General features: G+C 48.4%; 3 protein-coding genes across 4 annotated transcripts in view; 1 reads left to right on the top strand and 2 right to left on the bottom strand.

Moving 5' to 3' along the window:
- Nucleotides 1-272: 272 nt before the first annotated feature.
- MRPL54 (mitochondrial ribosomal protein L54) lies at nt 273-4,147 on the bottom strand. Its single transcript, XM_020971310.2, has 3 exons — nt 3,993-4,147; nt 2,334-2,493; nt 273-736 (listed from the first exon to the last, which is right to left on the bottom strand). Exons 1-3 carry the CDS (start codon nt 4,108-4,110, stop codon nt 604-606), a joined length of 411 nt encoding a protein of 136 aa, XP_020826969.1. The 5' UTR covers nt 4,111-4,147; the 3' UTR covers nt 273-603.
- Nucleotides 4,148-6,536: 2,389 nt separating this feature from the next.
- On the top strand, nt 6,537-15,384 carry APBA3 (amyloid beta precursor protein binding family A member 3). Its single transcript, XM_020971309.2, has 11 exons — nt 6,537-6,721; nt 7,618-8,338; nt 8,434-8,473; nt 8,957-9,102; nt 9,794-9,880; nt 10,939-11,094; nt 11,358-11,537; nt 12,642-12,854; nt 13,146-13,265; nt 13,545-13,685; nt 13,813-15,384. The coding sequence occupies exons 2-11, from the start codon at nt 7,691-7,693 to the stop codon at nt 13,882-13,884; spliced, it is 1,803 nt and encodes a 600-aa protein (XP_020826968.1). The 5' UTR covers nt 6,537-6,721; nt 7,618-7,690; the 3' UTR covers nt 13,885-15,384.
- TJP3 (tight junction protein 3) overlaps nt 15,073-27,875 on the bottom strand; it is a 50,243-nt gene continuing 37,440 nt past the window's right edge. For both annotated transcript variants that reach the window (XM_020971308.2, XM_020971306.2), the window contains exons 8-21: nt 26,658-26,766; nt 25,314-25,351; nt 24,802-24,874; nt 24,067-24,223; nt 20,956-21,064; nt 20,158-20,383; nt 19,574-19,788; nt 19,252-19,347; nt 18,646-18,716; nt 18,151-18,361; nt 17,098-17,198; nt 16,504-16,758; nt 15,697-15,743; nt 15,073-15,347 (exon numbers count right to left, since the gene is read on the bottom strand). In XM_020971308.2, coding sequence (XP_020826967.1) covers nt 15,245-15,347; nt 15,697-15,743; nt 16,504-16,758; nt 17,098-17,198; nt 18,151-18,361; nt 18,646-18,716; nt 19,252-19,347; nt 19,574-19,788; nt 20,158-20,383; nt 20,956-21,064; nt 24,067-24,223; nt 24,802-24,874; nt 25,314-25,351; nt 26,658-26,766 — 1,811 coding nt within the window. In that variant the 3' untranslated portion in view covers nt 15,073-15,244. The remainder of the gene's footprint in view (nt 15,348-15,696; nt 15,744-16,503; nt 16,759-17,097; nt 17,199-18,150; nt 18,362-18,645; nt 18,717-19,251; nt 19,348-19,573; nt 19,789-20,157; nt 20,384-20,955; nt 21,065-24,066; nt 24,224-24,801; nt 24,875-25,313; nt 25,352-26,657; nt 26,767-27,875) is intronic.

Below are 27,875 nucleotides of genomic sequence, written 5' to 3' on the forward strand. Positions count from 1 at the left end.
CCCACGCCAGGAGCTGGACGACTCTTCAGTAATTACCAGACACTCCAGGGAAATTGGGGTGGGTTGGTTCACCAAGAAGGTAAGAAGATGGTGTCTTTGGGGAAGCAGAGGCAGAGGAAAGGGAGTGGGCTGTTTCATTCTGTGACTAATGCCTGCCATTCCTGCCCCATCCCTGTGGGTTCTCTAGGAACTAGAACGACGACTCCCAGGAGAGATGATCTCCCCGCTCCCCAACTCCAGGGTCAGAAGAGATGACACTGAGTGAGTCACTCTGCACCCAAAAAACTCCTGGGAGGGCTTTATTCACCGGCCTTGGGCCCAGGTCCTCTCAGCCAGCCTCACAGCACAAGGGGCTGCTGGGAACCCCAGAAGGCAAGATGAGAGGTGAGCTTGAAGCATCATGGTCCAAGAATAGAAGGGAAGGAGAGCTCTCTTCCACTTCTTGCCTTTTTCCCCTCAAAAACCACAAAGTTCTTGGAAGAAAACCCTTTTCTCTGTGGCCTCCTCCCCCTCCTGCATCTGCTGCCCAAAGTCCTGTCCTGGGGAGGCCCTGGTCAGGTCCTCAGGCGACCTCCTGTCACACATCCAGACCCCGCTGCCTCCTCACAGATTCTTGTTCTTGTTTAACTTGTTTTGCCTCCAGATGTTCTGTTTCCGCAGCAGCCGCCAGTACTCCCGGCTTTCAGGGTCTAGCTCCTCCAGGGTCTTGGGTGGCCCCAGGTTCATCTCAAAGAGCCTGAGGAAGAAAAGCCAGTCATTCCCCTGATCAATGACCTTCCATGGCTCCCCATGGTCTACAGCAGGGAGGGACAAGAACCCATCTAAGAATGGTTTTTACATTAAAATGTAATAAAGCTTTATCTAAAATATATTAAAACCATTCTTAGCTTGCAGCTTTATGAAAAACAAGCAGGGGCTATATTTGGCTAATCCCTGGTTTACTGGATAAAGACCAGATACCTGAGCCAAGTATTTGAGGTCTTCCAGTCAATTCCTGTCGCTCAGCAGTGCTACATTTCCCCAACCAGGCCAGCCTCCTTACCATCCCCTACACAGGCCAGGACAATGTCTGCTCTTTTCCTCTATCCAAATCCTCTGAGGTCCAATTCTAGTCACACCTGCTATAGGAAACCTTCAATCCACCTCAACAAGCAGTCATTAAGCACCTACTATGTGCAAAGCACTCTGCCAGGTGCTAGGAATACAAAGACAAAAAAACCAAACCAAAACAAAAAAAACCCAAAAGCCATTCCCTGACCTTCAGGAGCTTCCATGCTACTGGGGGGACGGGACACGACATAACATATAAACAAATGAGGCGCTACCAAGTAATTGGAGGAAAGAGAAAGCATTAACGAGTGAGATCAGGCAAAAGCCTGATGGAACAAACTCCCCTAATCCCTTAATACCCTTGTCCTTCCAATAATTCAGGTTTACAATCATAGAGTCATACTCAACTATTCCCTCTCCCTCACCTCGAATATCCATCTGGCTGCTAAGTCTGGCCCGTTCTGCCTCCATAACATCTCTCACATCCATCCCCTTCTGTCCATTCCTATAGCCCTCAACCTGGTTCAGGCCTTCATCCCTTCTTGACTAGACTATTTCAAGACCTGCCTTATCAGACTCCTGCTTCTCCCTTCTCCAATCCACCTTCCACACAATCATCAAAATAATCTTCCTCAAGAAGTATGACTATGTTACTCCCCTGCTCAGTAAATATGAATGCCTCCCAATTGCTTCTACAGTAAAATACAAAATCCTCAGTTTGCCATTTTAAGCCCTCTCCAGTCTAGCTCCAGTCTGCCCTTCCCAGGCTTACTGGACATCACTCCCCTTCACTCCCTCCCCATTCTAGCCAAACTGGACTCTCCATGTTCCTGGCATTCCATTTCCCCTCTCCTTGCCTCTGCATGGGCCATCTATCTCCTCAGCTGGGAGATGGATTCATCTCCACCTTTTACAGTTCCTAGTTTCCTTCAAGGCTCAGCTCAGGAGCTACCTCTAACACAAAACCTTTCCATTCTGAACTGGATTGGAAATGAGCCTCGAAGGAAACAATTTCTTTTTTAATTCCATAGATATTTATTAAGCACCCACGACATGATTCTAAGAGGTGGGAGCGTACACTGCAGCCATGGATGAAGAGTCTGTGCAAAAGTAGGAGACAGAAGGCTGAGTTTGGGGAACAATATCCGGCTAAGTGATTCTTCTCTCCTTTGAGCTCGGACAGCCTCCAGGTACCAAGCGATATACACTTCCCTGAGGCTTTTATGTGAGGCTGGAGGTAAGAAAAGAGGAAGCTATGCCTCAGGGGGCTCCCTTCGACTCACCAACGAGGATACTCAGAGTCAGGCTTCAGGGCCACTTCAGGGCCTTGTTTGTAGATGTTGACTCCCATAGCATGTGTAGTGAGCAGAACTGGGTCCTTGCACACATCTGGGTCCTTCAAGGCTTCTGCAGGTGAAGCTTTGCCTTTGCCTCCTTTGATGACTGTGAAAAGAAGGACAACTCAGCTCAGCACTGCGCCAGAATATCCCAGGGCGGGTGAGAAGCATTTATTAAGCACCTATTATGTGCTGCAAAAGTTAGAAAAGGTTAGTCATTTCCCTCCCCCCCTCCAATATTCATTCAGCAAGCACGAGGTGTATGACAATGATAGCAAACATACAGTAGTGCTTACTATGTGCCAGGATATATGCTACGAGCTTTACAATTATTTCATTTGATCTTCATAACAACCCTTGCCGGTAAACGCTGTTATTATACAGTTGAGAAAACGAAGGCAAACCATGGTTTAAGTGATTTGCCCAGGATTACACAGCTAGTAATATCTGAAGCCAGAAGTGAACTCAAGTCTTCCTGACTCCAGGTCTGGTGCTCTATATACACGAACTACCTGTCCTGGGGTAACTCTTTAGTCTAGCTTCCTTCCAGCTCTGATATTCTATATCCTAATACGGGTCCCTGGCAGCTATGACATTGGACAGTTAAGTGGTAAAGTGGATGGAACAAGCTGGTCCTGGAGTTGGTAGGACCTGAGTTCAAAGCTGGCCTTAGACACAGGTGACCCTGGGCAAGTCACTTAACCCTGTCTGCCTCAGTTTCCTTATCTGTCAAATGAGCTGGAGAAGGAAATGGCAAACTGCTCCTGTATTTCCACCAAAAAAAATTCCAAGTGGGGTCATGAAGAGTAGAACACTGCTGAAACGAGAGCTCTGATGATTCAATAAAATCTAGCTCGAGGCCACTTAGTCAGGGTCACAAAGAACAACGAATTTGGGAATTAGAACATCTGAGTTCGAATCCCAGCTCTTTTACTTACTAGTTGTGTGACCCTGGGTGGGTAATTTCACTTTTTCTAAAATCAGCTTCTTTTGTAAAATAAGATAATTAGCCTAGAAGTCTCTTTTGGTTCAAAATCCTGGGTCCCATCCTTCTGAAAGTCTGGGTGCCCACAAGCTACGAGGATCAGTTACTGAAGCTTTTTTTTCCCCTTTCTCATCTCCTGGTTTGCATTTACCACCTTCCCACCCCCACAAAACACACACAGGGGATTGAGGGAAGGGAACAAGCATTTATTAAGCATCTGCAGTGCGCCAGGCACTGTGCTAAGCGCCACACAAAGATTATCTCAATTGATCGATTAGTAAATCTCCTACCTTAGGCCAGATGACCCCCCAATGCCTCCATTCAGACAAGAGGTAGGAAAGGTGCGTGGGCATGACCAAACATCACCTAAGGCGGGGCCTTCTCAGACTCCAGTCCCGCCCTCACTCCCTTTCCACATGCCTAAGACCACAACCGGCGCCTGCGCACTACGTTGAGCGCGGTGACCCAGGCCCACAACGAGCGCCTGCGCATTGAGCTGACAGACTCCGGCATCCTCAGTGAGCCCGGTCTCGATCTCGGTCCCGCTCCTACAGCCCGAGTCGGTGCAAAGTCGAGGCTGGTCCCCGAGCTCTGTTATCGCCCAGTCCGGGCCAACTCACCCGGCCTCTTAGCGTATTCCCGAAAAGAGAGGCTACAGGGGGTGGCGGGACCCCGTAACGAGGATCCCCACAGACTCTTCCAGCTCCGGGAAACTCCGAAGACAAACCGCGCGGCCATGACTTCCTCAGGTCACGCGGACTGTATTCGTCACTAGGAAGCGCCCAGAACTGAGGTGGCCGCACAGCATTTTGGGAAGTGTAGTCCTTGCCAAGAAGCTTGAGTAGTTCCCAGGTTATGGAGCTGGGAGGGGTCTGAGGGCCATGTAGTCCAACCTCTAAACAAAATTGTGAATCGGACAGAAATCTTCAGTAGCTCCCAAGTAACGTTCACATTCTTTTTTTTTGGCATTCAAGGCCTTCCAGAGTCTGGTAACTTACACTACCTTCCCAGCTTTATTATTTTTTTCCTTCACCACTCTCCAAAGAACCTGTCCTATTCCAAACTATAGACTCCACTTTTCCGTATTTTTATTCATGCTGTGCCTTCTGCCTAGAATGCATTCCCTCTCTGCCTCCTGATCATAGGATTTAAGTTAGATTTCTTACTTTACAGACGAGCAAAATGAGAAACCCCGGGAGTTTTTTAGTGACTGCTGACGTCTTTCTTATCCCTTAAACCTGACTTAAGTAGCACCTCTTCCAGGAAGTATTCCTTGTGAAATACTGACCTTTAAGCGCTTTGTTACGTACCTCCAACGTCACATGAATGAAGAACATTTATTAAGCAGTCATATGCCAAGCACCGCATTTGCCCTCCTCCAAAACTTATGTGTTGTTTTCTGCTGTAGTTATCTAGCAGAGGGCGGGTCTCTGAAAGCCGGGATCCCCAGATTAAGTCCTGTCTCTGACTGACTTGGTATGTGACCATGGGGAATTTCCTTAGGTTCTCAGTGCCCGGGAAAGCCTCTAAAATTGTAAAGAGCAGCAGCTGGTCATCTGATGGATCCTTTCTACCCCTAGAGCTCCCTACACCAGTGGAAACAAAATCAACCTGCTGTTGCCTCTCCTCCCAACTCCCCAAGATATCTGTGTATGGAGAAGTATGTAGAGGCAGCGGGGTGACAGTGGATGGAGGACGGGACCTCAGTTCAAACCCAGCTTCAGACACTTACCAAGCTATGTAACCCTGAGCAAGCCACTTATCTCTCTTTCTCGGTTTCCTTATTTGTAGAAATTTAGGCGCTGTGCCCAAAAGGAATGTAAATCTCAATCTCACTTTTTTTTTTAACCCCAAATCACTGTTGCTTTCATTGATTGGCGAAACATATATCCCTGGCTTTACTTGGTTATTATTTGGGCCGGTATGGGGCAGAGTGAACGTAAATAGTAATTGTTTCTCTTTTGGCCGGAAACCCCGAGGGTCTTCCCTTCCCAGTTTGATTTTTTTTTTTAATTAAAGGGGCCATCCTTTGACTCACTTCTTAAAACAGCGCTTGTCTCTGAATAGGCATAGCCTCAGTTGAACAGAGACCTGGGAAAGATCTTAGTTTAAAAAAGCCAAGGTCTCCCACTTCATCCTGAACCATTTTCAGTGGACCCTCGTGTAGTAATTTTGGGGTCCCAGCGCCCCTAAACCTCTAAACCTCAATAGTCCTGATCTCTATCTAGCCACTGGACCCAGATGGCTCCAGAGGAGAAAGTGAGGCTGGTGACTCTGCACAGACCTTCCTCACTTAACTTTAATTCTCTTGCATGTCATGGTATCACCTCCTTGATGTCATGGTCCTCTTGGAAAATGAGGGGCAAACAGTAGCAACCTCCAAGGTTGTTCTTAGATGCAAGTGAAAAAATATTTGTAAATTGTTTTGCCAATCTTAAAAGTACTATATAAATGCTAATTATTAAGTATTGAAGAATAAAATGTAAAGATATGGCATGGAATTGAGGCAATTCAAATCTGGCATTTGAACAAGCTGTTGACAGTAGAAAAGTGATTTCATTTCATGAAAAGTAGTTTTTGTCTTTTGTCCCAAGTTTCAGAGGCCCTCCTTCTGGCAAATAACTATAATACAAACTAAGGTACTTAAAGATACTTAAAAGGTGTGCTTAACAAGTTCCAAAACATCCCTGTGATCAGTGAATTGGGAGTTAGGGTACTTGGGTTCCAGTCCTATATCAGCAGCTATATTGCTTTAGGGCTTGGGGTAGTGTGGTGGAAAAACTCTGAATTTTAAACAACAGTAAATATTTTTTAAAAAATTTACCCCTATTTTCTAAACGTCGTGAATCATACCTAACCTTTCTTTTTGGAGGTGCTGAAAGTTACCAAGAGACGCTCTGAAACTCAGTTTCCTCATCTGCAAAATGGGCATAAAATGGGCATACTAATACCCGCAGTATTCATATACCATAATCCTCAGTCCGGAGACTCAAGCAAGATAAGCGATGTTAAGCAAGGGGCTTTGCAACGCTCAAAGCGCTGTATAAAGTTGAATAGTTCTTATCTCAGCCTGGACTTTCTCCCATTCATCTCTCCTGGAGAGCTACACTTAGCCAAATCGCCCTAACTTCTCAGGAACTACATTTCCCAGCAAGCCCCTGGGGTGGCGCCTGCGCAGTGTGGTGTGGGGACTTGGCCTGGCCGGGGCTGGGCTGGCAACGTTGACGGTGGCGGAGGCAGCGATGACCCAGTGTAGGGGTCCGGTGGAGAGCCCGGCGCACCGGATCCGGGACCAAAGCCGGAGCCGCCCCGCAACGCCGACCTCGCGGGAACGCGCCGCTGCTTGCAAGTAATTGTGGGGACAGAATGTGGGCCAGTCAGGCCTGGGACCCTAATCAGGGAAATTGGGGCAGGGGTGTCAGGGAAAAGAGGAGGGGGCAGTGGAGGGAGTTGGGCTTTTTTTGGCGTGTGGGGAAAGGGCCTGGGAAAAATTGAAGGGGAAAGGAGGTGGGGGGAGGACTGACTTCTGTTACCTCCTCTGATGCTTAGTAGCTGTTTGACCCTTCGAGAATTCCTTAACCACTCAGCCTCAGTTTCCTCATCTGTAAAATTGGGGCAGCCTGGTGGCGCAGTGGATAGAGTGTCAGCCATGGAGTCAGGGATACCTGAGTTCAAATGCAGCCTCTGACACTTACTAGTTGTGTGACTCTAGGCAAGTCTATTAACCCTGTTTGCCTCAGTTTCCTCATCTGTAAAACGAGCTAGAAAAGGAAATGGCAAACCACTGCAGTGTCTTTGCTGAAAAAACCCCAAATGGTGTCACAGAGAGTCATACATAGCTGAACAACAACAAAAACAGGGGATAATGATATTACTTGTACCATGTGCTTCCTGGGTTGGTTACAAGACTCAAATGAAATGACTCTTGCAAACCTAAGGAACTATGTGAATGCCAGTTACTATTAGCTAGCTAGGCATTTCTGTCATGCTGTAAAGTTTGCAAAGCACTTTATAAATGTTATTTCAGTGGATCTTCGCAACAGCTCTGGGAGGTAAGTGCTATTATTAATTTCCTTTCAGAGATGCAGTGATTTGCCCAGGATCATACAGCTAAGTGTCTCAGGTTGGATTTGAACTCTGGACTCCAAATCCAGTACTCTATCCACTGCACCATCTAGCTGCCTTATTATTCCTTCTGTTACTTACTATTATTTCTGTAATTAACCCAGCCTTCTTATTTTACAGATGGGTCAACTGAGACTCAGAGACTTAACTTTTGCAAGGTCACAGAGCCCAGGACTCAACTCACCTGGAGAAGATGGACTCTGATGTGTGTTCCTCAGAGGCTCCGGCCATGGACCTGGAGGAGTCAGAGGCCTCTGTTCTTCTCTCTTCTTTTGATTCCCCACCCTCAGTTGCTACTCCCTTAGGACCTACTTGCCCTTGGGACCCAGCAGTCCCTGAGGCAGCTTCAGCCAATGATCTTGAAGGGACAGGGCCCAAGGGTTTGGGGAGTCTGAACCTGATGGACCTGGATGAAGACCCTAGTGAACAGGAACTTCAGGACCTGGTAGACCAGTTCCAGGCCCTGCCTTCAGACTTGCCAGAAGCACCCTCCCAGGATGGACACCCGTGTCCCCTCCACATTGCCACTGGCCGTGGCTTGGCCACTCCAGAAGCTCCAGAAAATCATGGACTTTTGTCATCTGAAGCCAGGCATGAAGACCTGCTCAGTCTCCTGTGCAGTGAGGGAGAAACACTTCTGTCCCAAACAGCCCCCCCAGGCCCTGAAGGCCCCCAAGACCCCATCCCCTGCCTTCTCCAGCCCCCAAAGGACTGTGCCGAGAGGACAGAGGAGAGGCCTGTGGATGGAGAATGTAGTTCTAGTAGCTCCCCAGAGCCCTGGATGGGACCCATTCCTCTGGCCCATTCTCAGGAGCTGTCCCCTGATGCTGGCACCACCCAGGTAAATAGGATTTTCCCATCTTCCTCAGCAACACCTAGAAGCCAAACCAGGAGACCTTGTTGCTAAGCTTCCTCCTTTCTCATGTTTCTTTCCAGACCCCTGAAGCCTTAGCATCCTATCCTGCCTTCCAAGAAGGTGAGTGTCCTTTTCCTTCTCCATTCTACCAATTTGGGATCTGAGGGGCATGTCAAAAGGGAAGGACAAGGGTTGATCTCTGCTTCTGAGATGGCCAAGCTAGAAGGTAGGTAGGTGCTCAGCAGACCTGGAGGGAAATGGAGAGTTCTAAACAGGGAGGTCTAGACCACTCAAAATAGACTTTAGTGAGGCTATCTGTGCTCCCAGAACCCATCATGGTTCTCTAGTTGAGTACTGCAAGCTGTTTTGGGCTTCTAGAGTAATATGTAGGTCAGACTATTCACTGGCATCTGGAGTCATAGGTGACATGGGTTGCAGTTATAGACTTTGGAGGGGTGGGGCGACAGGTTTAGGATCTATAAGGTTCACGGTGCTGTGATTACCCCCAGGGCTCCCAGAGAGAGATCTGAGAAGTGAAAGTGAGGGCTACAAGGACTCACCTACTTGACTCTTGTCCCTGCCTTTCTTGTTCCTGTGTCTTAGTGGCAGGACCCTGTGACCCAGAAGACCTGCTGGATGGAATCATTTTTGGAGCCAAGTATCTGGGCTCCACCCAGCTTGTTTCAGAGCGGAACCCATCGACGAGTGCCCGCATGGCCCAGGCTCAAGAAGCTGTAGACCGGATCAAGGTAAGGCCAGGAAGGACAGGGAAGGAGAGAACAGCAGGAGGAGAATGATAGGGTGAGCTTGTTACCCTTGGTGACAAGGGTCTGGAGATAAGGGACTGAGGCCTGGAGCTGGAGCTTAGCCTTCACCTCCTCCTCCCCTGATATCTGGTTCCCTTGCCTTCAGCTCATACACACCTTTGGGGAAGATTGTGGAGGGAGTCTGGGGCCTTATTCCATTAGGGCTCTGCCCCTGAATTGAGTCAATAGGGCAGGTGTCACCCAGTGAATTACTTGGCTATATTTCCCTTCATTACTGTCTGATAAGAGTGGAATTACCCTGTCCCAATCAACATTTTCTCCACACCTGCCCCCCTACTCTCCTCTCCCATTCTGTTGGTGGGAAACCTGAGGTTAGGGAGGTTAAATGTCTTGCTCAAAGCCAAACAAGTAATAAATGGGAGAGCTGGGGTTCCACTAATGCCAGTCCAATGCTCTTTTCCCTCTACCTCTTATTTGGTTCATGTCAGAGGCCAGGGACATTTGGGTCCCATGGAGAAAGTAGAGAATTGTGCTGGGGCTCTCTCCAGGGCTGCCTGGCTCCCAAGAAGAGAAGAGGGAAGCTGGGATGAAGGACGGTTTGGGCCGGCCCAGCCTGCCCCAGGAACTCAAAGTTCTCTTCTTCTGTGGCCCTCACTCCTGTCCTTATCTGCAGGCTCCTGAGGGAGAGACTCAGCCCATGACTGAGGTTGACCTCTTCATCTCCACAAAGAGGATCAAAGTCTTGACAGCTGACTCCCAGGTACTGGCCCTGGAGTGTTGGGGAGGGAGAAATAGCATGGGTGGGACAAGGAGCACGGTGCATTCTGGGGGCTGATGGGCTGCGGCAGGGGTGGGTGGCAGGGGATGATGGGCCGAGAGAAAGAGAGTGGGGCCCGGTCAGGGATGGCTTCCAAATGCCAGGGGAAAAGCTTGGACTTAAGCCCTGGCAAGTCACTTAAACCCTCTGGGCCACCTTCCTTTTCTGTAAAATGAGGGAGTTGGGCTGGAAGGCCCCCTGAGGTCCCTTCCACTTCTGACTCTTTGAACAGATGGCTCTATGGGCAATGTGGAGCCATTGTAGTTTCTTGAATAGAGAGTGATTGAAAGTGATGGGCTGGGCTGAGCTGAGCTGGCTATCAAAGGAAGAAACGGGAAAAGGGGTCATCATAATGTGCTTCCATAGTGGTTGAAAGCCTGCAGAGTCCTTTCCTTGCAACAGTTTTGTATGGTCAGTAGTACACATGTTATCCTAATTTTTTAGATTGAGGCAGCTAGAGGTGGATAGAGCCCTGGGCTTAGTCAGGAAGACCTGAGTTCAAATCTGGCCTCAGACACTTACTGGCTGTGTGACTCTGGGCAAGTCATTCGACTGCTGTCTGCCTCAGTTTCCTCACTTGTACAATGAGATAAGAATAGTTCCTACCTCCCAGGGTTGTGTTGGGAGGTCCCAAAAAGGTAATATATAGTGATATGTAAATGTATTGATTATTGTTAAAGAGGAGAACATAGAGTGATAAGTGATTGTTATTAAAGTATGTGAATGATAGCTGTGATTGTTATTAAAGATGAGGAAGTTGTGGCTCAGAGGATAAAGGAATGGTCACACAACTACCTAGTGTCCTAGTGAGGATTTGAATACAGGACTTCTTGGTCTGGCCCAGCCTGCCCCAGGAGCTCGGAGTTCTCTTCAGGTGTGTGGCCCTCACTCCTGTCTGGACTTCCTGCAGGGAAGACCAGAGATCATCCCCGTAAGTACACCCCACTGCTCTCCGGCCACCCTGCTCTGAGACCCTTCTCTCTGGCTTTCGTCCCCACCAGGAGGCTATGATGGATCACTCCCTGCAGACCATCTCCTACATTGCTGACATTGGCAATGTGGTGGTGCTGATGGCCCGAAGGCGTCTGACGCGGCAGCCTGGCTCGCAGGAGCAGCGTCTCTACAAGATGATCTGCCACGTTTTCCACTCAGCAGATGTGAGCTGCCTGGTGGAGGAGGGTTCCATGGGTCAGCATGGGGTTCAGCAAGGAGGGGCCTTGAAGGGCACCTGGCCCTAGACCTGGCCATTTACTTCTCTTAAAGTCCCAGGCCAGGCCCTTGTCCCCAGTGGGGAGTCTGTCTTGGAGGAGGGATGATTCCAAGAATGCATGGACAAGTGGGGCTGCCCAGTGGTTGGGAAATGCCCAGGGATGGAAGCTTAAGGAGGGGGCAGGCTCTTAGTGCTATCTATGCCCCACAGGCCCAGCTGATTGCCCAGGCCATTGGACAGGCTTTTGGTGTGGCCTATGGTCAGTTCCTTCGGGCCAGTGGCATTGATCCTAGCCAGTTGAGTGCCCAAGAAGACTGTGGGAGGCCAAATGAGGCGGACCTTCACAATGGAGACCTGGCCCACTTCTCAAATCAGGAGAACTGCAAGGATGTGAGTGAAAGTGAAGCCTTCTTCTCCCCGGCTAAGCTGTCCTCCCCCAGCCCTTTTCCTCCACAGCCCACTCTCCCAAGATTTCCCCCTCCCTTTTTTTGTTCTCACAATTTCCACACTGAGGTCCTTGGACCTCCTAAGTCCCGTCTGACCTGTTACTGCTCCTGACTTCATCTTCCCTTGACCTTTAAACCCCTCACTACATCATGCTGCTTTCAGGCCATCTTGAAAGAGCGGTGAGATATCCCTACCCTTCCGGGCTTCATGTTGCCCTATCTGTGAAGTAAGGGGAGAAAGAATGGCTTGGATGGGATGATCTCAAAGGCCCTGCTCAGCTCAAGCAATGGATGATTTACGGTCTGAGCTTCCTCTCAGCTCTTACAGTTTATGTTCAGGAATCTGAGGTTATTTTCAGCCTAAAGATCTGATGAGTTTTGAAATAACAGTAGCTGACATTTATATGGAACTTTAGTGCTATACAAATTACAAAAATGTGTTCTGTCCATGATCTCATTCCATCCCTCACTGCCCCAAGTATTAATATCCCCATTTTACAGATGAGGAAACTAATGCAACTTACCCAAGGTGAGACGGCTAGTAATGGGCAGAGTTGGGATTCACACTAGGGTCTTCTGAGACTAAATCCAGTGCTCCATCCATTGTACCATAGCTGCTTCTAGAAAGCCATTTGATTTCCCTTCCCACCCCCTTAAGGCAGCGTGGTGTATTGGCAAGAGCCCTGGATTTGGAGGCAGAGGATATGTGTTCAAATCTGGACTCTGCTGCTGGACCCTGTGTGATCTGGGACACGCCCATTAACTGTTTTGAGCCTTGATTTATGTGGCTGTAAAATGAGGCGGCTGGCCTAGGCATTTAAGGTCTCATCTAGCTTAAATCTGTGATCTATAGCATTATTGTAGAAGTATGGAGGAAGTGATTATCTTATGCCATAAAAAACTAAATGCAAAAGGAAAGGCTTTCTCTTCTCTCCTGAGCTCATCCAGTCTCTTGTCCCTCCTGGTCTCTCATCCCCTCTGCTCCCCAGTGGGGAGGGAGGGGTGTATGGCTCTGTGCCTGACATCTTCTCTTCTTCTCCCCTGACAGGTATGTATTGAGAAACAGCGGGGAGAATGCCTGGGTGTGGCCCTGGTAGAATCTGGCTGGGGTTCCTTGCTGCCCACAGCCGTCATCGCCAACCTGCTGCATGGTGGGCCCGCCGAGCGCTCTGGGCTGTTGAGCATTGGGGACCGGCTCACTGCAGTCAATGGCACCAGCCTAGTGGGGCTGCCCCTGGCCTCATGCCAGGCCATAGTCCGAGTAAGTGTCCCTTAGGGTCTGGGCTGAGGGCCTGCTCTAGACTCTGAATCAAAGTGAAGTGCATAGCCCATGTCCCATTGGGCTAAGGGCTGGGAAGGATCTTAGAAATTATTTAGACCAACTCCCTCATTTTTCAGATGGGTAAAGCCCCAAGAGAGGAGGTGACTAACCCACATCACATGGTAAAGCCAAGATTAAAAACCAGGTCTCTTAGTATCGAGTTCTTTTCCCCCTTCTTCCCCCATACAGCTCTCAGGATCTAATCCTGGTCCCTGCTCCTCTCCTCAACAGGAACTAAAGTCTCAGACTTCAGTAACACTGAGTATTGTGCACTGTCCACCAGTCACCACAGCTATCATCCGCCGACCTCATGCTCGAGAGCAGCTGGGCTTCTGTGTGGAAGATGGCATTGTGAGTTCAGGGGCTAAGGGCTGGGATTGCTTGTGCCATGAGGTGGTGGGTATTTGGGAAGGGTGCTGGGAGGACCAGGGCAGGTTGGGAGGCTCACTCCGTCTTCTGGGAAGAAACAAGTGTACTGGTGGGAGTCAGTGAGGATAGGCAGATGGCTGTCTCTGCGTCCTGTGTTTGCAGGTGCCCTGGGGCCAGGGGTTCAATAGGCTATCCTGTGGGACCTAGATCTTGGCCTGTGGGTAGGGCCCCATAGGCCCCATGTCATGTTTCATCCCTCAGATCTGCAGCTTGATGCGTGGAGGCATCGCAGAGCGTGGCGGAGTCCGAGTTGGACACAGAATCATCGAGATCAATGGGCAGAGTGTGGTGGCCACACCCCATGACAGGATTATCCAGCTGCTTACCCAGGCCCATAATGAGGTAGGCACCTTTCTCAATGTTCCCCATTTCTCCCCCAGGCCTTCTTATTGGGGTTGGGTGTGGGGAGTTTTTCCGTGTGGTTATATGCACCTGAGCCTTGAGCCTCCAGCCTCCTCTCTCCTACCAGGTCCACATTAAGATGATGCCAGCCTCCACCTACCGCCTCCTCACCGGCCAGGAGCAGCCCATCTATCTGTGACCTGGGCGAGGGGAGCCTGGCTTGGCCCCCCAGAATGATTACTTCGGCATCCATACTCTCAGACTCAGGGGAAGAAATGATCCCCAAACCCTGCCTCTACTGGGAATCCTCATGGCCAAGACTTCTCTTCTGGGCTTTGCCCAGTTCAGTGCCTTATGCTCTTGTGTGCCATCTTGGGCCTCAGGTCGTCATGGCTGGAGCTGCTACAATCCTGGGCACCAGGGACCTCTCCCTATCTGGCCTGGGCTCAGTTTGCCTACTTCCTTCTACCCACCAAAGAGTTATGCCCGCTTTCTGAAGAGTGTGGGGGGAAGGGGCCACAGAAACAGCTGCCACCCACAGAGGTGTTTTTTAAACCTATCATTTTAGCTGGTAAGGATTAAACTAAGTAGTGAAAAGAGACCGACTGCAGTAGTGGACAAGGCATTGGGTTTGGAGTGAGGCTATGAGTTCCATGTCATGTTGGGCCCTGGGGGAGCAAGCAGGATGGAAGGCACAGAACTCTTGAAGTGGCCTAAATGGATTTGGAGCAAGGAGGAGCCAGTCTCTATCCAGACACTACCACAAGCCCAGGGTAGGGAGTTAAGCTTTTAGAAGCTTACAGGCACTTGGACCTTAGATCATACACAGTGTATATACATATACTGGGCGTCTGAACCCCATCATACAGGGGTTGTATCATACAGATCATTCTGTGACGCCTTCCTCTATTCCCACACACTTTGACAGTCTGCTGAAGCTGATGGACTCCTTAGAATCATAATTTTAAATGAACAAAATAAAAGATGTAGGATTACAAAGGAAACCAATTCTATTGAAGTACAGTTATCCAAGTATTTTTTAAAAAGTTCACAGGCACCCAGGTTTCTTAAAAAACCCTTGTTCTAAACTAACATCGTTCAAGACCTGGGTTAAGTCTAGAACCTGACACAAGTTGAATGACCCTTAAGTTTCCCCACCCACAAAACTAAGAGTTTCAGTCAATGATCTCAGTGGTCCAGTCTAAGTCCTGAGAGAGTGAGAACACATTGTTCTGGGACAGCTGGGGGCAGGGCTATACTGGAGGGGCTCATGGGGATGTTTTGTGACATTGACAACCAAGCCCAGAGATGAGGGCGTAGGGGATGGAATAGGATGACCTGTCTTCCTTCCCTGGCCTGCAGTTTCAAAAGTAGGGGTGGGAGGAAATAAAAATCCAATTTCCTTTATTAGGAATAGGCAGGTCTAGAAATGGCCTTCCCAAATGAGGAGGTAGAAGCCAGAGTGAGTCTCCTTGAAGCTGCTGGAGTAGGGCAGGTAGGTGGAGCTTTCACATTCCCTGAGGTGACCTTGGTGTTGGGCTGACCAACAGCTCCCAGGGTCACAGGTCAGTGGCAGGCCCCCAGTCATAGCCTTCATCCTCATCCGATTCATAATTCCGGGCTCGGGTGAATTTTTTTCTCAAGGCTTCTCGCTCATAGGTTCTGGGGAGGGCAAGAAATAAAGAGATCCTGATGATTATGTGACTGTAGACAACCTCTCTGAGTCAAAATTTCTAAGCTATAGGAGTCTAAGGATGAAGCTGTCTGGAAATTGCCATTTCTTCTGGAGAGAAGGCCTATCTACCAGTGGGGAGACCAGTATGATGGAGTGGAAAGAGCATTGGGATTTGGAGTACATATGCTACTTGTGCTGTGCCTTTGGGCAAGTCACTTCTCTTTTTTGGATTCATTTTTTCACCTTTCACCCTGCCCCTATAGCAATATACTCCCCAGAGGGCCCTCAACACCAGCTGCTCCCCTCCCATCTGCCCATTGCAAGACATGGTCTTACCTCATGCTGTCTTGTCTCCACTGGCTCTGAGCAGGTGGATCCCTGGCCTGTAGAGAGCCACTCAAGGTTAACGGGGCAGGACAGCAAATTTGCAGTGGAGGTTAAGTTGGGGAAATGTGGGAGACTGGATACCCATCCGCCCCCCAAAAAAACCACAAGTTGCTAACAAATGCAGATAAACCTGTCAATGCAAAAGGGGCTAGGGCATGATAAAGGAGGCGAGTTTCCAAGCAGGGAAGAGACATGACCTTTAAACAGAGAACTGACCTCCACAAAGCCTAAAGCAGGGAAAAGGAAGAGCCCCCAGCTTTGGGAAGAAACATACCATTTTCAACCAAGAACCCTGTGAGTAAGAACTTAATTTTGAAGGAGGGGTAAAGAGAGAAGAAAACATTCCCCCTTCTCTGCTTTAAAAGTTAAACACCAGACCTTCCCTCCCCCACACACACTAAAGAGAGGGAGAAGAGGATCGATGAGGAAGGGAGATAGAGACAAGAGTCAAAAGAATGTTAGGGCAAGGAGGGATCTTGGAAACACCCAGGAAGGATAAGTAGCTTGTACAAGGAGAATGAGAAAGAGACAAGATAGAGATGTGGAAAGAGGGACAGTGAGAGAAGAAAACCTGACCTTTGTGAAGAAATATTACCCCTACCTCTTGACCTTTACAAACCAAGAAAAGAAAATTGTATTGTCTTTGTGTCTTGTTAGGTGTAAATGGTATCATTCTGCCCAAGGGTAGCCCCCACACCTATGGGGCTCTGGCAAAGCCCCTCCGTTCTTCTTGGGGTGGAAGGAGCATTGGCTTACCTGGGCTCTTGGGTATGTGGAGGCTGGCACTGCCTCTTCCCTCAGATTCTCTACTTCATCTACTTCTACTGGTTCTGATGAACGAGCCAGTGCAGGCTCTGCGGGTTCCTCATCCATGTCATTGTCCGTGTAAAAGCTACCCTCTCCGTCTGTCTCATAGTCACTGTTGACACGACTATCACAGCTGAGATAAGCACTGCTCCCCTCAAAGTCCTGGTGGGGCAGGTCGAGGTTCTCCTCGGTTGTGTTGTCCAGCTGGGGGAGGGAATAATAGAGGAGATGGACACAAATGGACTAGCCTTGGGAACACCCATTCAGCAGATAAGCGGTACGATCCAGCAAACAGATGTCCCTGGTGATTCCTGTTGTTGGGTTTAGCTATAGGATCATGACTCTCTAGTTTTTTCCCATTGGGTCATCATGCTTAATTACTCAACAAAGAAGATATGCCAGTCTTATAAATTCATATTATGAGGCAGACTAGTGAAGAGGGTGTGATAGAGCTGGTCCTGTCACCACAGTAAAGTTGTTTTCTTTCCCTTCTTAGACTCTTAGGGCATGTAAGAAGGGTAGACCCTTGGTAAGTGGGTTTACCTGGTCTTCAGCTGTCCAGATGGGTTGGGATTGCTGGGTTTTGATAATGTCTTTGAGCTCCTGATACCAGCCATTGCTGTTCCCCTGAAGTTGAATGGTAGCTAAAGAGAGGTGAAGTATTGGAGGTAAGAGAGGTATAACTCTCTTCCAATGACAAATCTGTAGGGATCAGTCAATTAAGAGAGTTCTCTGACATCTGGCAAGATCACTATAAGAATAGTAGATATAGGGGCAGCTAGGTGGTGCAGTGGATAGAGTACTGGCCCTGAAGTCAGGAGGACCTGAGTTCAAATCTGGCGCTAGACCAAACACTTGACATTTACTAGCTAGCGTGACCCTGGGCAAGTCATTTAACCCCAGTTGCCTCAAAATAAAAAAAAAGCTAAATAAAAAGAAAGAATGGTACATATAATGAAAGTTAATGATGAACCCTCTGCCTTAACACCTACATCTCGTTTAATCTTCATGAGCCTCTAAGACTTGGGTCTGGATTCTTTATTAGCATTCCCATATTGGGGCTACATATTACATAAGGGGAGTTCTCTTCTTTCCCCACATCTCAAGAAAAAACAGCCAAATCACTTAACCTCTCGAAGCCTCAGTTTTCTTCTCTGTATAATAAGGGTATTGGGCCAAGGTCCTTCACTTTAATAACCCTGTGATCCCATATCAAATACTATCCTGCTCTTTTTATAGGTAGAGAAACAAGCCCAGAGAGGACAATGTCATACAGCAAGTCAGTGGTGGAGCCAGAAATAGATCCAGGGTCTCTCGGTTTCCAGCCTAGGACTCTTTTCTCTCTAACACCCTTCCTCTCCCTCCCTCCTTCCACCCCCTCCCCCATCCCAACTTCTGTTTATCTGTTATATCCCGTCCCCCCACCTAATAATAGTCATTTGCTATCACAGCTCTGTGAGGTGGGGGAGGAAACCAAGGCAAGCAGAGGTAGACTGACTTGTCACATAGCTACTAAACATCTGAAGAGGATTTAAACGCAGGTCTTCCTGACTCCAAGTCCAATACTATCCATCGAGTCACCCAGCTTGGTCTAACCTGTGAAGAGATGGCTGTGGTACTTCCTCAGCTTGGTGGCTTGGGCATAGAGGCGCCGAGAACTCTTCCGGGAGGTGGGTACCAACCACTGGCGTAGGGATTTGACCCCTGTCCGGCTTTCAGGGGCAAAGAACACCACTATGGGGTAGTACTGCACATAGTTGAGGCGCTCCACGGCAGAGGGCGTCACATCCAGCAGAGTGTGCTTGTTCTGGGTCAGGGAGAGAGATGGAAGCAACAGAAGCCCAAGCTCGGGCCCTGACCATGCCAAGAGGCCCTGACCTCCAGGTTCTCCTCTGTAAAATGGGTAGGCTGGACCAGATGGCCTTCATTGTACCTTCTGAAGTCTGTTCTGTCCACAGATCCATCCTGGTGCCAACATTCTATGCTCTAATGTCCTTCACAATTGATATTCTATACCCTGTGTCCTAAGGCCCATCCCCTTCTCTTTTTCCCTTTCTGCTCTTCATCCCTCAGTTCTAGGCTTGGACTCACCTTCTCAGCAATCACCCGCACTGTGTCCAGCTTGACAACCTTTGAAGGGCCCTCGGTCCTTGTGACGCTCTCTGTAGGGATGAATGTAGCTCTTTCAGCAAGAGTCAGGAAGGGGGCAATCATTTGTTCTCCCTACCTCTGCGTACAATCTGCTTATTTCAGCCAAGATGGAATCAGCCCTTAGAAGAGCTCTCCTGGAGCTCTAAGAACCCAGGAATTGGGAAACTCCTGAAAACACATGATGATTAGGATTTCTTAACCTTATAGCTCCTTGACAAAACCTTCAGTGGCTCCCTATTGCTCAAGGTTAAATCCCAGGTCTTCAGATATGTGATCTGCCTTTAGTTCCTGTCTCCAGCTTCATTTCAATCTCGCTCCTGACTCTCCAGATGGATCAGGCTCCTTCCTGACACCAGCATGTGACAAGAAAACCTCAGGCTCTTCCCTAAATCCTCTCCCACCCTTCAAATCCTACCTCCAATCCTAACATCTTACCAACCATCCTAACCTCCATATCCTTCTGTGGGTTCCTTCAGCTGAGGGTAGAGCAGTTGGTGGAGAACACATGTGGTATGTGGGATCAGAGCGGGGGCCCAGCTACCTCACCTGCAACTTCAAACTGGTCAGGCAGCTCAGAACACAGCTTTTGCATGGCAACATCAGCCACAGGGCCCATGATAACCACAGGGCGTTTGAAGCTGGCTGGGACAGAACAGGCAGGGAATCAGTAAGTACCACTCTTTTTTTTCTCCATCCTCCTCTTACCCCTAACTCTGATTCAAGACTCCCCAGCTGCTATTTATTTAGCATATATTTAAGTCACTTAGGTGTTCTACTACTTGATCTCAAGAGATAATTAAATGTTCTGGACTCCACTGTCCCAAGTCTTCCCCCTTCCTTTTTTTTTTTTGTCCATTCTGCAACTAACCTTCCCTCAGCACTACCCGCTCATAGGGTGGATAGTTGCCCTGCTTTGTCAGCGCAGACAGGTCCTCACGGCTTTGGCGCATATACTTCTTGATACCCTTCCGCAGGCCTCGAAGCTTCCAGAACTCAGCTCGGGCCCCTGTGGTAGCTGAGGAAGAGAAAGGCCCTGAGCCCACAGCCCGCTGGGCAGCCTCTAGTGATGCCAACTGCTCAGCCCTGTGAGACAGAAAGAGAGGGTTAGCCAGGTCATCAGAGGCTTCATGAACCCCAGAGGCTGAGGCTGTGATCCTCTATTAAGTCATTGCTCACGACTAGGTCCTATTCCTAACACTGCCCCTGAGAGTACCACATGGGAGCAGGAGGCAGGCAGGTTCTCTTCCTCCCCCAAACCCAGGGGAAATGAACACTCTGAGCTTATAGGAAAAGGACAGGGTAGAGTCTCCCTGCTTAGATGCTTCTCTCCTTCATCCTCAGCCTCTTCACCTCTCCCGTGTGACTATTAGCTTGGCCCCTTGCTTTTTCCCTTTCCTAATTTTTGGTGTTCCCATCCGACCACTGGTCTAACACACTGACACAGGGCCTCACCTGCTTTGGTTGGGAATAATGCCCCGTTCCTGCTCTGTCAGGTCTCGGCCCATACGAACCGCCAGCCAGCTGCCACCCCTTCCCTTGTCAGAGTACAGTGTGTCCAAAACGTGGAAGACGTCCCCTCGGGTGAAGCCCAGGCCCTTGGGTGGACTTGGCTCCAGCTCAAAGTGGGTGCGAACATAGAAAGAGTCACCCACGCCTGACTTGACCATCTTCCTAAAGACTAAGGTTCAAAGGAAATAGGTTAGATGGCTAGCATTTATAGAGTGCTTTAAGGTTTGTAAATACTTTACATGTGTTATCTCACTGGAGGGGAAACTATGTGTAAAGTGACCTAGAGAAGGAGTGGCCCAGCATCTCCTTATGTACTGACACGAACTATGTTGGAGCTTTGGCTTCCCTTTCCCATCTGGTCTTTTTCTCTAGACTTGAGTGGGTGTGGACACGCAAGCTTTCTCCTCTCTCCTAGGAACTGCCTCATGCATTACGGGGTCAAGAGGGAGAACCAGGAGAGGCCTGGGGGAGCCAGGGTCCTATTCTTGGGGATTCATGGGGGCTGAGTCCAGAGCTTCTGGCCTCCCATGATGGTAGGAACAGTGCCAAACTCCATGCTTCCACTTCTTGAGTTGATCATGGGGGAAGTCTAAGGGTGAGATGGCCATGGCACATGGTCTCTTGGTCTGCTCTTAGGCTTAGAACACCCCATAAGGGTTCCCTGCCCTTTGCCTCTCCTTCTGGTCAGATGTCTTCAGGCTTCCCACAGCCAGGATGGCCCACCACCCCAAACACACTTACTATCTTGCTTGCTCTGAGTAAGCATCTCCAATTCCTCTCCTCGGGGCAGCTCCACCAAGTACTGGAAAGCTTCCTCCCTAGTCAGGCCCTGGAATGGCTGGTCATTCACCTATGGGTGGGAACAGGGCGGGGAGAAAGGGGAAGGAGGATAGAGCCATGACAACTCCAGGGCCGGCTGACAATGGGGCAATCTCCACCTTCAGGCAAGGTCAGGGTAGAGCTTGGCAAGTAGGTGCCAAATGGAGACATGGAATGTTGGACTTGGAGTCGAGAAGACCCAAGTTCAAATCCTACCTCAGACCCTGGGCAAAGTCACTTAGTCCCTCAGCCTCAGTTTCCTCCTCTAATGTAGAATCATAATAGCCCCTACCTCCCAGGTTTTGTGAGAATTAAATGAGATGATGTGTGCAAAGTGTTTTACAAACCATAAAGTACTATATAAAGGCTAGTAGTTGTTGTGGTTGATTATTATTATTATTATTATTAATGTTAGTATTATTCCTGGAAATGGCAGGCCTTGGGAGGGAGGGAGAAAAGAGAATGATATGACTGGTAAGTCTTAAAGGACATCCCAGAGCGTGGCCCATAACCTTTTTCATCTGTATTAGAAAAAGAGAAGAGGGTCAAAGAAACACAGGATCACTCCTCTGGATGCCCCAGGGAGATGGAAAGATGATAGGAGAATACTGAGCTGCCCTGGATGTGTGCAAGTGACCAGGTCCAAGTGAACCACATCTGAAGGCACCAAAAGACCCACCGGATGTGATTTCTGAGTCACTGTCAGAGCCCTTGAGAGACTGGAGAATGGGAGAGGTAGCCCAGGACCAGAGAAGGGCAAATGACATGAAGAATTGACCGGCTGGAGGCCAGTGAGCTTGACTTCATTCTCCTGGCTAAACTGTTGAATGTTAAAGGAAGGAAATAAGCATTTGTTAAGCGCCTAATAAGTCTCAGGCACTGTGCTAAGCATTTAACACATTATCTCACTTGATCTTCACAATAACCCTAGGAGGTAGGTGCTATTATTATCCCCATTTTACAGATGAGTAAACTGAGGCAAACAAAAGTTCAGTGACTTGCCCACAGCCACACAGCTAGTAATTGTCTGAGGCCACATTTGAACTCAGGGCTTCTTGACTCTAGCCACCAGGCCACTTTGCTACCTCTGAAAGGCTGGTTCATGAACACTGAGTATTCATGTGACAATGACAAAAAGCCAGCCATGGCCTCAACAGCACCAAGTTGTGCCAGACCACTAGCCAATCAATAAATATTTGTTAAGCATCTAATATATGTCAAGTACTGTGCTAAGTATATTGAAAAAGGCAAAAGACAGTCCCTACCCACAAGAAGCTTACAATCTAACGGGGGAGGAAACAAGTAAACTAATATATGCAAATGAGCTATACACAGGATAAACAGGAAATGAGAGAGAGAAAGAGAGAGAAAAGAAAGAGAGAAGAGAGAGAGAGAGAAGAAAGAGAGAGAGAGAGAGAATGTACTAGAATTAAGGAGGGGTTAGGGGTTGGGAAACACTTCCTGTAGAAGATAAGATTTTAGGTAGGTTACTAGACCAGTTAACCAGGAGAATGCTAAGAAGTTTAGATTTTTGGTAAAGCATTTGAAAAAAATCTCTCATCCTATTGAAGAAAAGATGGAGATCTGTGGACTGAATAACAATAAAGTTGGATTAGAAACCAGCTGAGTGAAAAGACCCAAAGAGTAGGCCTTGAAGGTTTCATGTCAATTTGGAAGCAGGGTTTCAGGAGATCCATAGATGTGTACTTTCGCCCTCTGCTATTTAACGTTTTTATCAATGACTTGCTTGAAGGATGGCAAAATTGATCAAATTTGCAGATCATGCAAAACTAGGTAGGTTAATTAACATTTTAGATGATAGAGTCAGGGCCCCTAAAACATCTTGACAGGCCAAATCTTATAAAAATGAAATGCATAAAGAACAAAAGTAAAGAGTTTTTCTTTGCATGTGGGTTAAAAACAAAAACAAAAACAATGTCACAATTACCAGATGGGGGAAGGCATGGCTAGACAGCAATTCATTTGAAAAAAATCTGGGGGTCTTAGTGGACTGCAAGCTCAATGAGAGTTAATGGTGTGCAATGGGAGTCCAAAAAAGCTACTTTAACAAAGGCATAATGTCTCGGGCAATACCAATGTGTACCCTGCAGGAGTGCCTGGAATGTTGTGTTCAGTTTGGGGCACACACCACAGGAAGGAAATGGATAAACTGGAGAGTATTCGGGGGTGGCAAACAGAATGATGAGAGGCATCTACTTCATGCCATGTGAGAATCAATTGAAGAGACTGGGAATTTGTTAAGCCTAGAAAAGACTGGGAGTTGGGGTAAGGAGGGGACATGATGGTTTTCTTAAAAGTGTTGGGTGCGGGGCAGCTAGGTGTCGCAGTGGATAGAGCACTGGCCCTGGATTCAGGAGGACCTGAGTTCAAATCCAGCCTCAGACACATAACACTTACTAGCTGTGTGACCCTGGGCAAGTCACTTAACCCATTGCCTAACCAAAAAGAAAAAAAGTGTTGGATGGGCTATCACATGGAAGAAGGATTAGATATTTTTTTCTTCTGCTTGCCCTGAAAGGTGGAACTATTAGCACTGGGTAGAAATTAGAGACAAATATAGGCAGTGTTGAAAATGACTTCCTAATGCTCAGAACAATCTCAAAGTGGAGTGAATGACCTCTGCCTCCAGCTGGTTCTAGCAGGGAATGGGTTCCCTGCTCATTGGAAGCCTTCAAACAAAGTCACGATGGGTATGTTGTAGAGTAGATTCTTGTTCAGGGATGGGTTGTAATAGATGGCCCCTAAGGGGCCTTTCAAGTGAGAAATTCTAATTTCTGTATGGTTCTCTAGAGAAAAATGGGGATGGGGCATCACATATCCCCCAAACCAAAATAACTGAACTGACAGCCACAAATGCTCAGTAATCTTGCACCATCCTCTGGTCTGGTCCAGCATGGAACTTCTACCAGGCCCTCATCAAGTTCTCAAAGGACAAGACCTTTTCCACAGACAGAGATTTCTTCTAGTTTCCCATTGCCCCATCCTCCCTTGGCCCCAAGCTAACCCAATTACCTGTAGGATCTGGTCTCCTTCCCGAATTCCTTGTGCATCCGCTGGACTCCCTTCTTGTACGCTTGCTATGAAGATGCCGACATCATTGCCCCCAGCTAGACGGACCCCGATGCTGGCACCCTTGGTGAAGCGGACCACCTGAGTATCTGGGCTATACCTGGTACCAAGTCCGGGGTGAGGGTGCGAAGGTGAGATTTTGAGATGAAGGCTCACCAGGCACTCAGAAGAGGCTTGGACTAGGAGTCAAGAGACTGGGGTTCTAGTTCTGACTCCAACACTGACTCTATAAGTGACCCTAGGTAAGTCCTTTCACACAAAGTGAAAGTGAGACAGTTTCCTCATCTGAAAATTGAGAGGCTGAGTCTAGACAATATCTTCTTGACTCTTTTTGACTCTCACATGCTACAGGGCCCTTTGGCTTGGACGGGGGGGGATGGAATGTTAGAAATAGATGGTACTTTTCACAACCTGTGTTCTCCCTGCTAAGCCTGTTCCCCCATTTGTAAAATGAGGGGTTTGGACTGGGAGATCTCTAAGGGCCTTGACTACTCACACAAGGATTCTTTGGCCTCCAAGAATAGGTGACCCAGAGTCCTTTTCTGCTGGGTAATAACAGTAATATAGGACTGTGAATACGTGTGTGTGTGTGTGTGTGTGTGTGTGTGTGTGTGTGTGTGTGTGTGTGTGTGAGGGGGGGGTGGTAACACAGCAGGGACCCTAGACCTAGACACTTACCCATAATCTTCTCTTTGGCCATCGGAGACCCGATAGATGTCATAGCTGCTTTTTCTCATGGCCTCCTGGGTACCTACAGGAAGAACCAGTCCCTCCACTCCATTCTGCTTCCAGTCACCCATTTCCCCTTTCTTTCACAGAATGCCATGTTTCTCCCTTCTTTTCCCCCATCCTAGTCCTCTCTATTCCCCTAGGCCTGGCTCAGGCCCCACACTACTTCATGTTCTGAGCAATGCCATTGCTAGGGCTTTATGTTTTTTCTTTTGAGCTCTTCATAGTTTTTAAGGTCTGGGCTACACAGTGCCCCCGGCCAACTTCAAAACCAAACTAGATGGTCTGGGCCTTTGCCCTTGAACCCAGGCCATTGGGCTGAATGTCCAGACAGCTATTGCTCCCTCTTTACTCAGACTAGGACCACTAGGGCCCAGACACTTCAAACACGCCAGGATAGAGCCAGGTTGAGGTCCAATGGGCAAACTCTATAAATACCACATAGCTGCCCTCTCACTCACCTGATATCCGAGGGGATCCTGGTTCCACTGACTCCTCCCTGGGGCAAACAAAGGATTAGAGTTAAGCTGGTTCAGGGTCAGCTTCCATAATACCCTAGGTGTGTGAGGAGGAAAGGGTTGGGAGGAGGAAACAAATTGAGGTCAGCAGTGACCCAGAGAGATGATCTCTGAACAGATCATTTTGATTGATAACGGAATAATTATCCCCTTACTGCCTTCCTAATATCCCTTTCCTCCTGGAAATCATTGTACCCCAAGCTTCTGAAAGGTTTTCCATATAGCTTTCTGCCTGTTCTGGGTCCTTGCATTGGGGCTGATGGTATAGTCAACCAAAGGTTCTTTAGAACCTGGGGGGCAGGACACAAGAATTTGTCCTACCTTGCTAGAGGGCCCAGGTTTTTTTTTAAATTTTTAGGCAATTGGGGTTAAGTGACTAGGCCAGGGTCACACAGCTAGTAAGTATCAAGCATTTGGTCTGAGGCCAGCGTTGAACTCAGGTTCTCCTGACTTCAGGGCCGGTGCTCTATCCACTTCACCAGCTAGCTGCCCCGCTAGGGCCCAGAGTTTCTAAGCAGTGTTACCTCTGTTCATGAGGATGAAGGACCCCAGGTAAGACAGATGCCTTCACATACAGATTCTTGCACTGTGGTTCTAATATCTGCCAGACCTTGTTATCATAGCTCCCTAAATATTGATATCCCTCCATGGGGACCCAGGGAGGGTCCAAGGGCCCAGGGCACAACCTGTCTGACCAGCTGCACAGGTTAGGGATCCCTGCCCCTTTCTTATCCTAGCACCTGCTCTCTCCCCACAACCACAACTCAAAACTTAATTCACCTGCTCTGAACACAGCTGTGGTTTGGAGGAATACACCAGAAATCCTGAAACATTGTCTTGTCTCAAATTGTCCAGCAAACTCCACCAGAGCCTTTCCCCTTACACACTTTCTCTAACTTACACCACTCAGCTCAACTTCAAACTGTCTCATCATAAATTGACCACTTTCTCAAACTAAATGCTAACATTCAAATCTCTAGGCGTTTAAAGTCTCCACCTTGTCACCGAAACCTCAGAACCAGGCTTCTTTCTAATCTCTTTGGGTCTCATATCTGGCGAGTGGGGATGGTGGCGTTCTGTGAACTCCCTTCCACACTTCAAAGAATCTCTATCACCTGGTAACAGGTGCAGAGGAACCGGGCTAATGTTTCCTTGGAGACCAATCGTTGACAGGCGTTACTGAAACAGATTACCCCACCCCCAACTGTTGACTAACTTGAGGATGCCAGGGGCAGACAAACTCCAAGACATTAGAAACAGATAAGAGGGTGTGGTGCTGGCACTTACGGAGGAGACTCTGTCCAGCTGGCATCAGAAACCCGCCGCTTGCCACGAGGTGGTGGGGGCACGTGGGATGGGGGTGCCTGGGAGAGCTCAGAGCCAATGTCAGAGATGTCTATAACAGCAAAAGGTCGTCATCACAAGCAATCATTCCTTGTCTGGTTTCCCCAGCCTTCCAAAAAGACAGCTACAGAAGGGAATCAATGCTACCATACGCAAGAGGATAGAGAGCCCCCAAAGAAGCCATTTTCTCAACAGATTTGTAACTGAATTTGATTTGATAGAATTCAAACACTTTTAAGGTACCTAAGTGCACAAAGCACTATGGTGCTCAGTGCTAGAGAAAAGATACAAAGTTTACCCAAATCTTAGTCCTTCCCTTTCTGTCTGCTGTCTTGCAGAGGGATAAAAGACAAACACAGAACATTGTATCACATCACACAGATCAGGAGGGCAAAGCCAGTGTTGTCTATGTGAGGTCTCACAAGGAAGATCATTACCAGCTGTGGACAGCACAGAACGCTTCCTGTACTTGAATCAGGCTTTCAACAGGTTGGGGTTGGACAGGGGGCCACAAGGCTGCCTCCAAGAATCAGGTATCCCATTAGCAAAGGCAGAAAAAGTGCACAGGACACAAGCACCTATGCAGAGTAGCCCAGGTTAGCTAGAATGCTGATAACAGTGTAAGATAAGGCTGGAAGAGTAGAGGAGTGCCAGATGGTGGGGGCCCCTGGAAGCCAGGCAGGGGAATCTGAACTTTACTTGGGAAGCAACCAGGAAGCTGTTAAAGGATTCTGAGGGAGAAAAAAAGTGACAACATGAAAATTTATGCAGAAGGAGGATTAGTCTGGCAGTGAGTGAAGGAGTGTTATTATGCAGAGGGGAGAAGGAAATCAGGGAAGGTAACAAGCATTACCAATGCGCTAAGTGCTTGACAAATATTATCTCTTTGGTCCTCAGAATAATCTTGGGAGGTAGGTGCTATGATCCCCATTTTACAGTTGAGTCAGTCAGTGAGACAGTAAAGTGTTATTAAGTGCCTGCAACATGCCAGGCACTGTGCTAAGTACTGGGGACACACACTGAGCCTATTAGAGATTCAGTGACTAGCCCAGGGTCCTAAAAGTAGTAGATGTAAGGGATAGGACTTGAACCCAGGTCTTCCTGGCTTTGAGGCTAGCTCTTTAGCCATTAGGCCCCACTGTCTTTGGGAAAAAATATACC

The sequence above is a fragment of the Phascolarctos cinereus genome, unplaced genomic scaffold (genome assembly GCF_003287225.1).
Source record: "Phascolarctos cinereus isolate Bilbo 61053 unplaced genomic scaffold, phaCin_HiC Scaffold_4;HRSCAF=312, whole genome shotgun sequence".
Lineage (NCBI taxonomy): Eukaryota > Metazoa > Chordata > Mammalia > Diprotodontia > Phascolarctidae > Phascolarctos > Phascolarctos cinereus.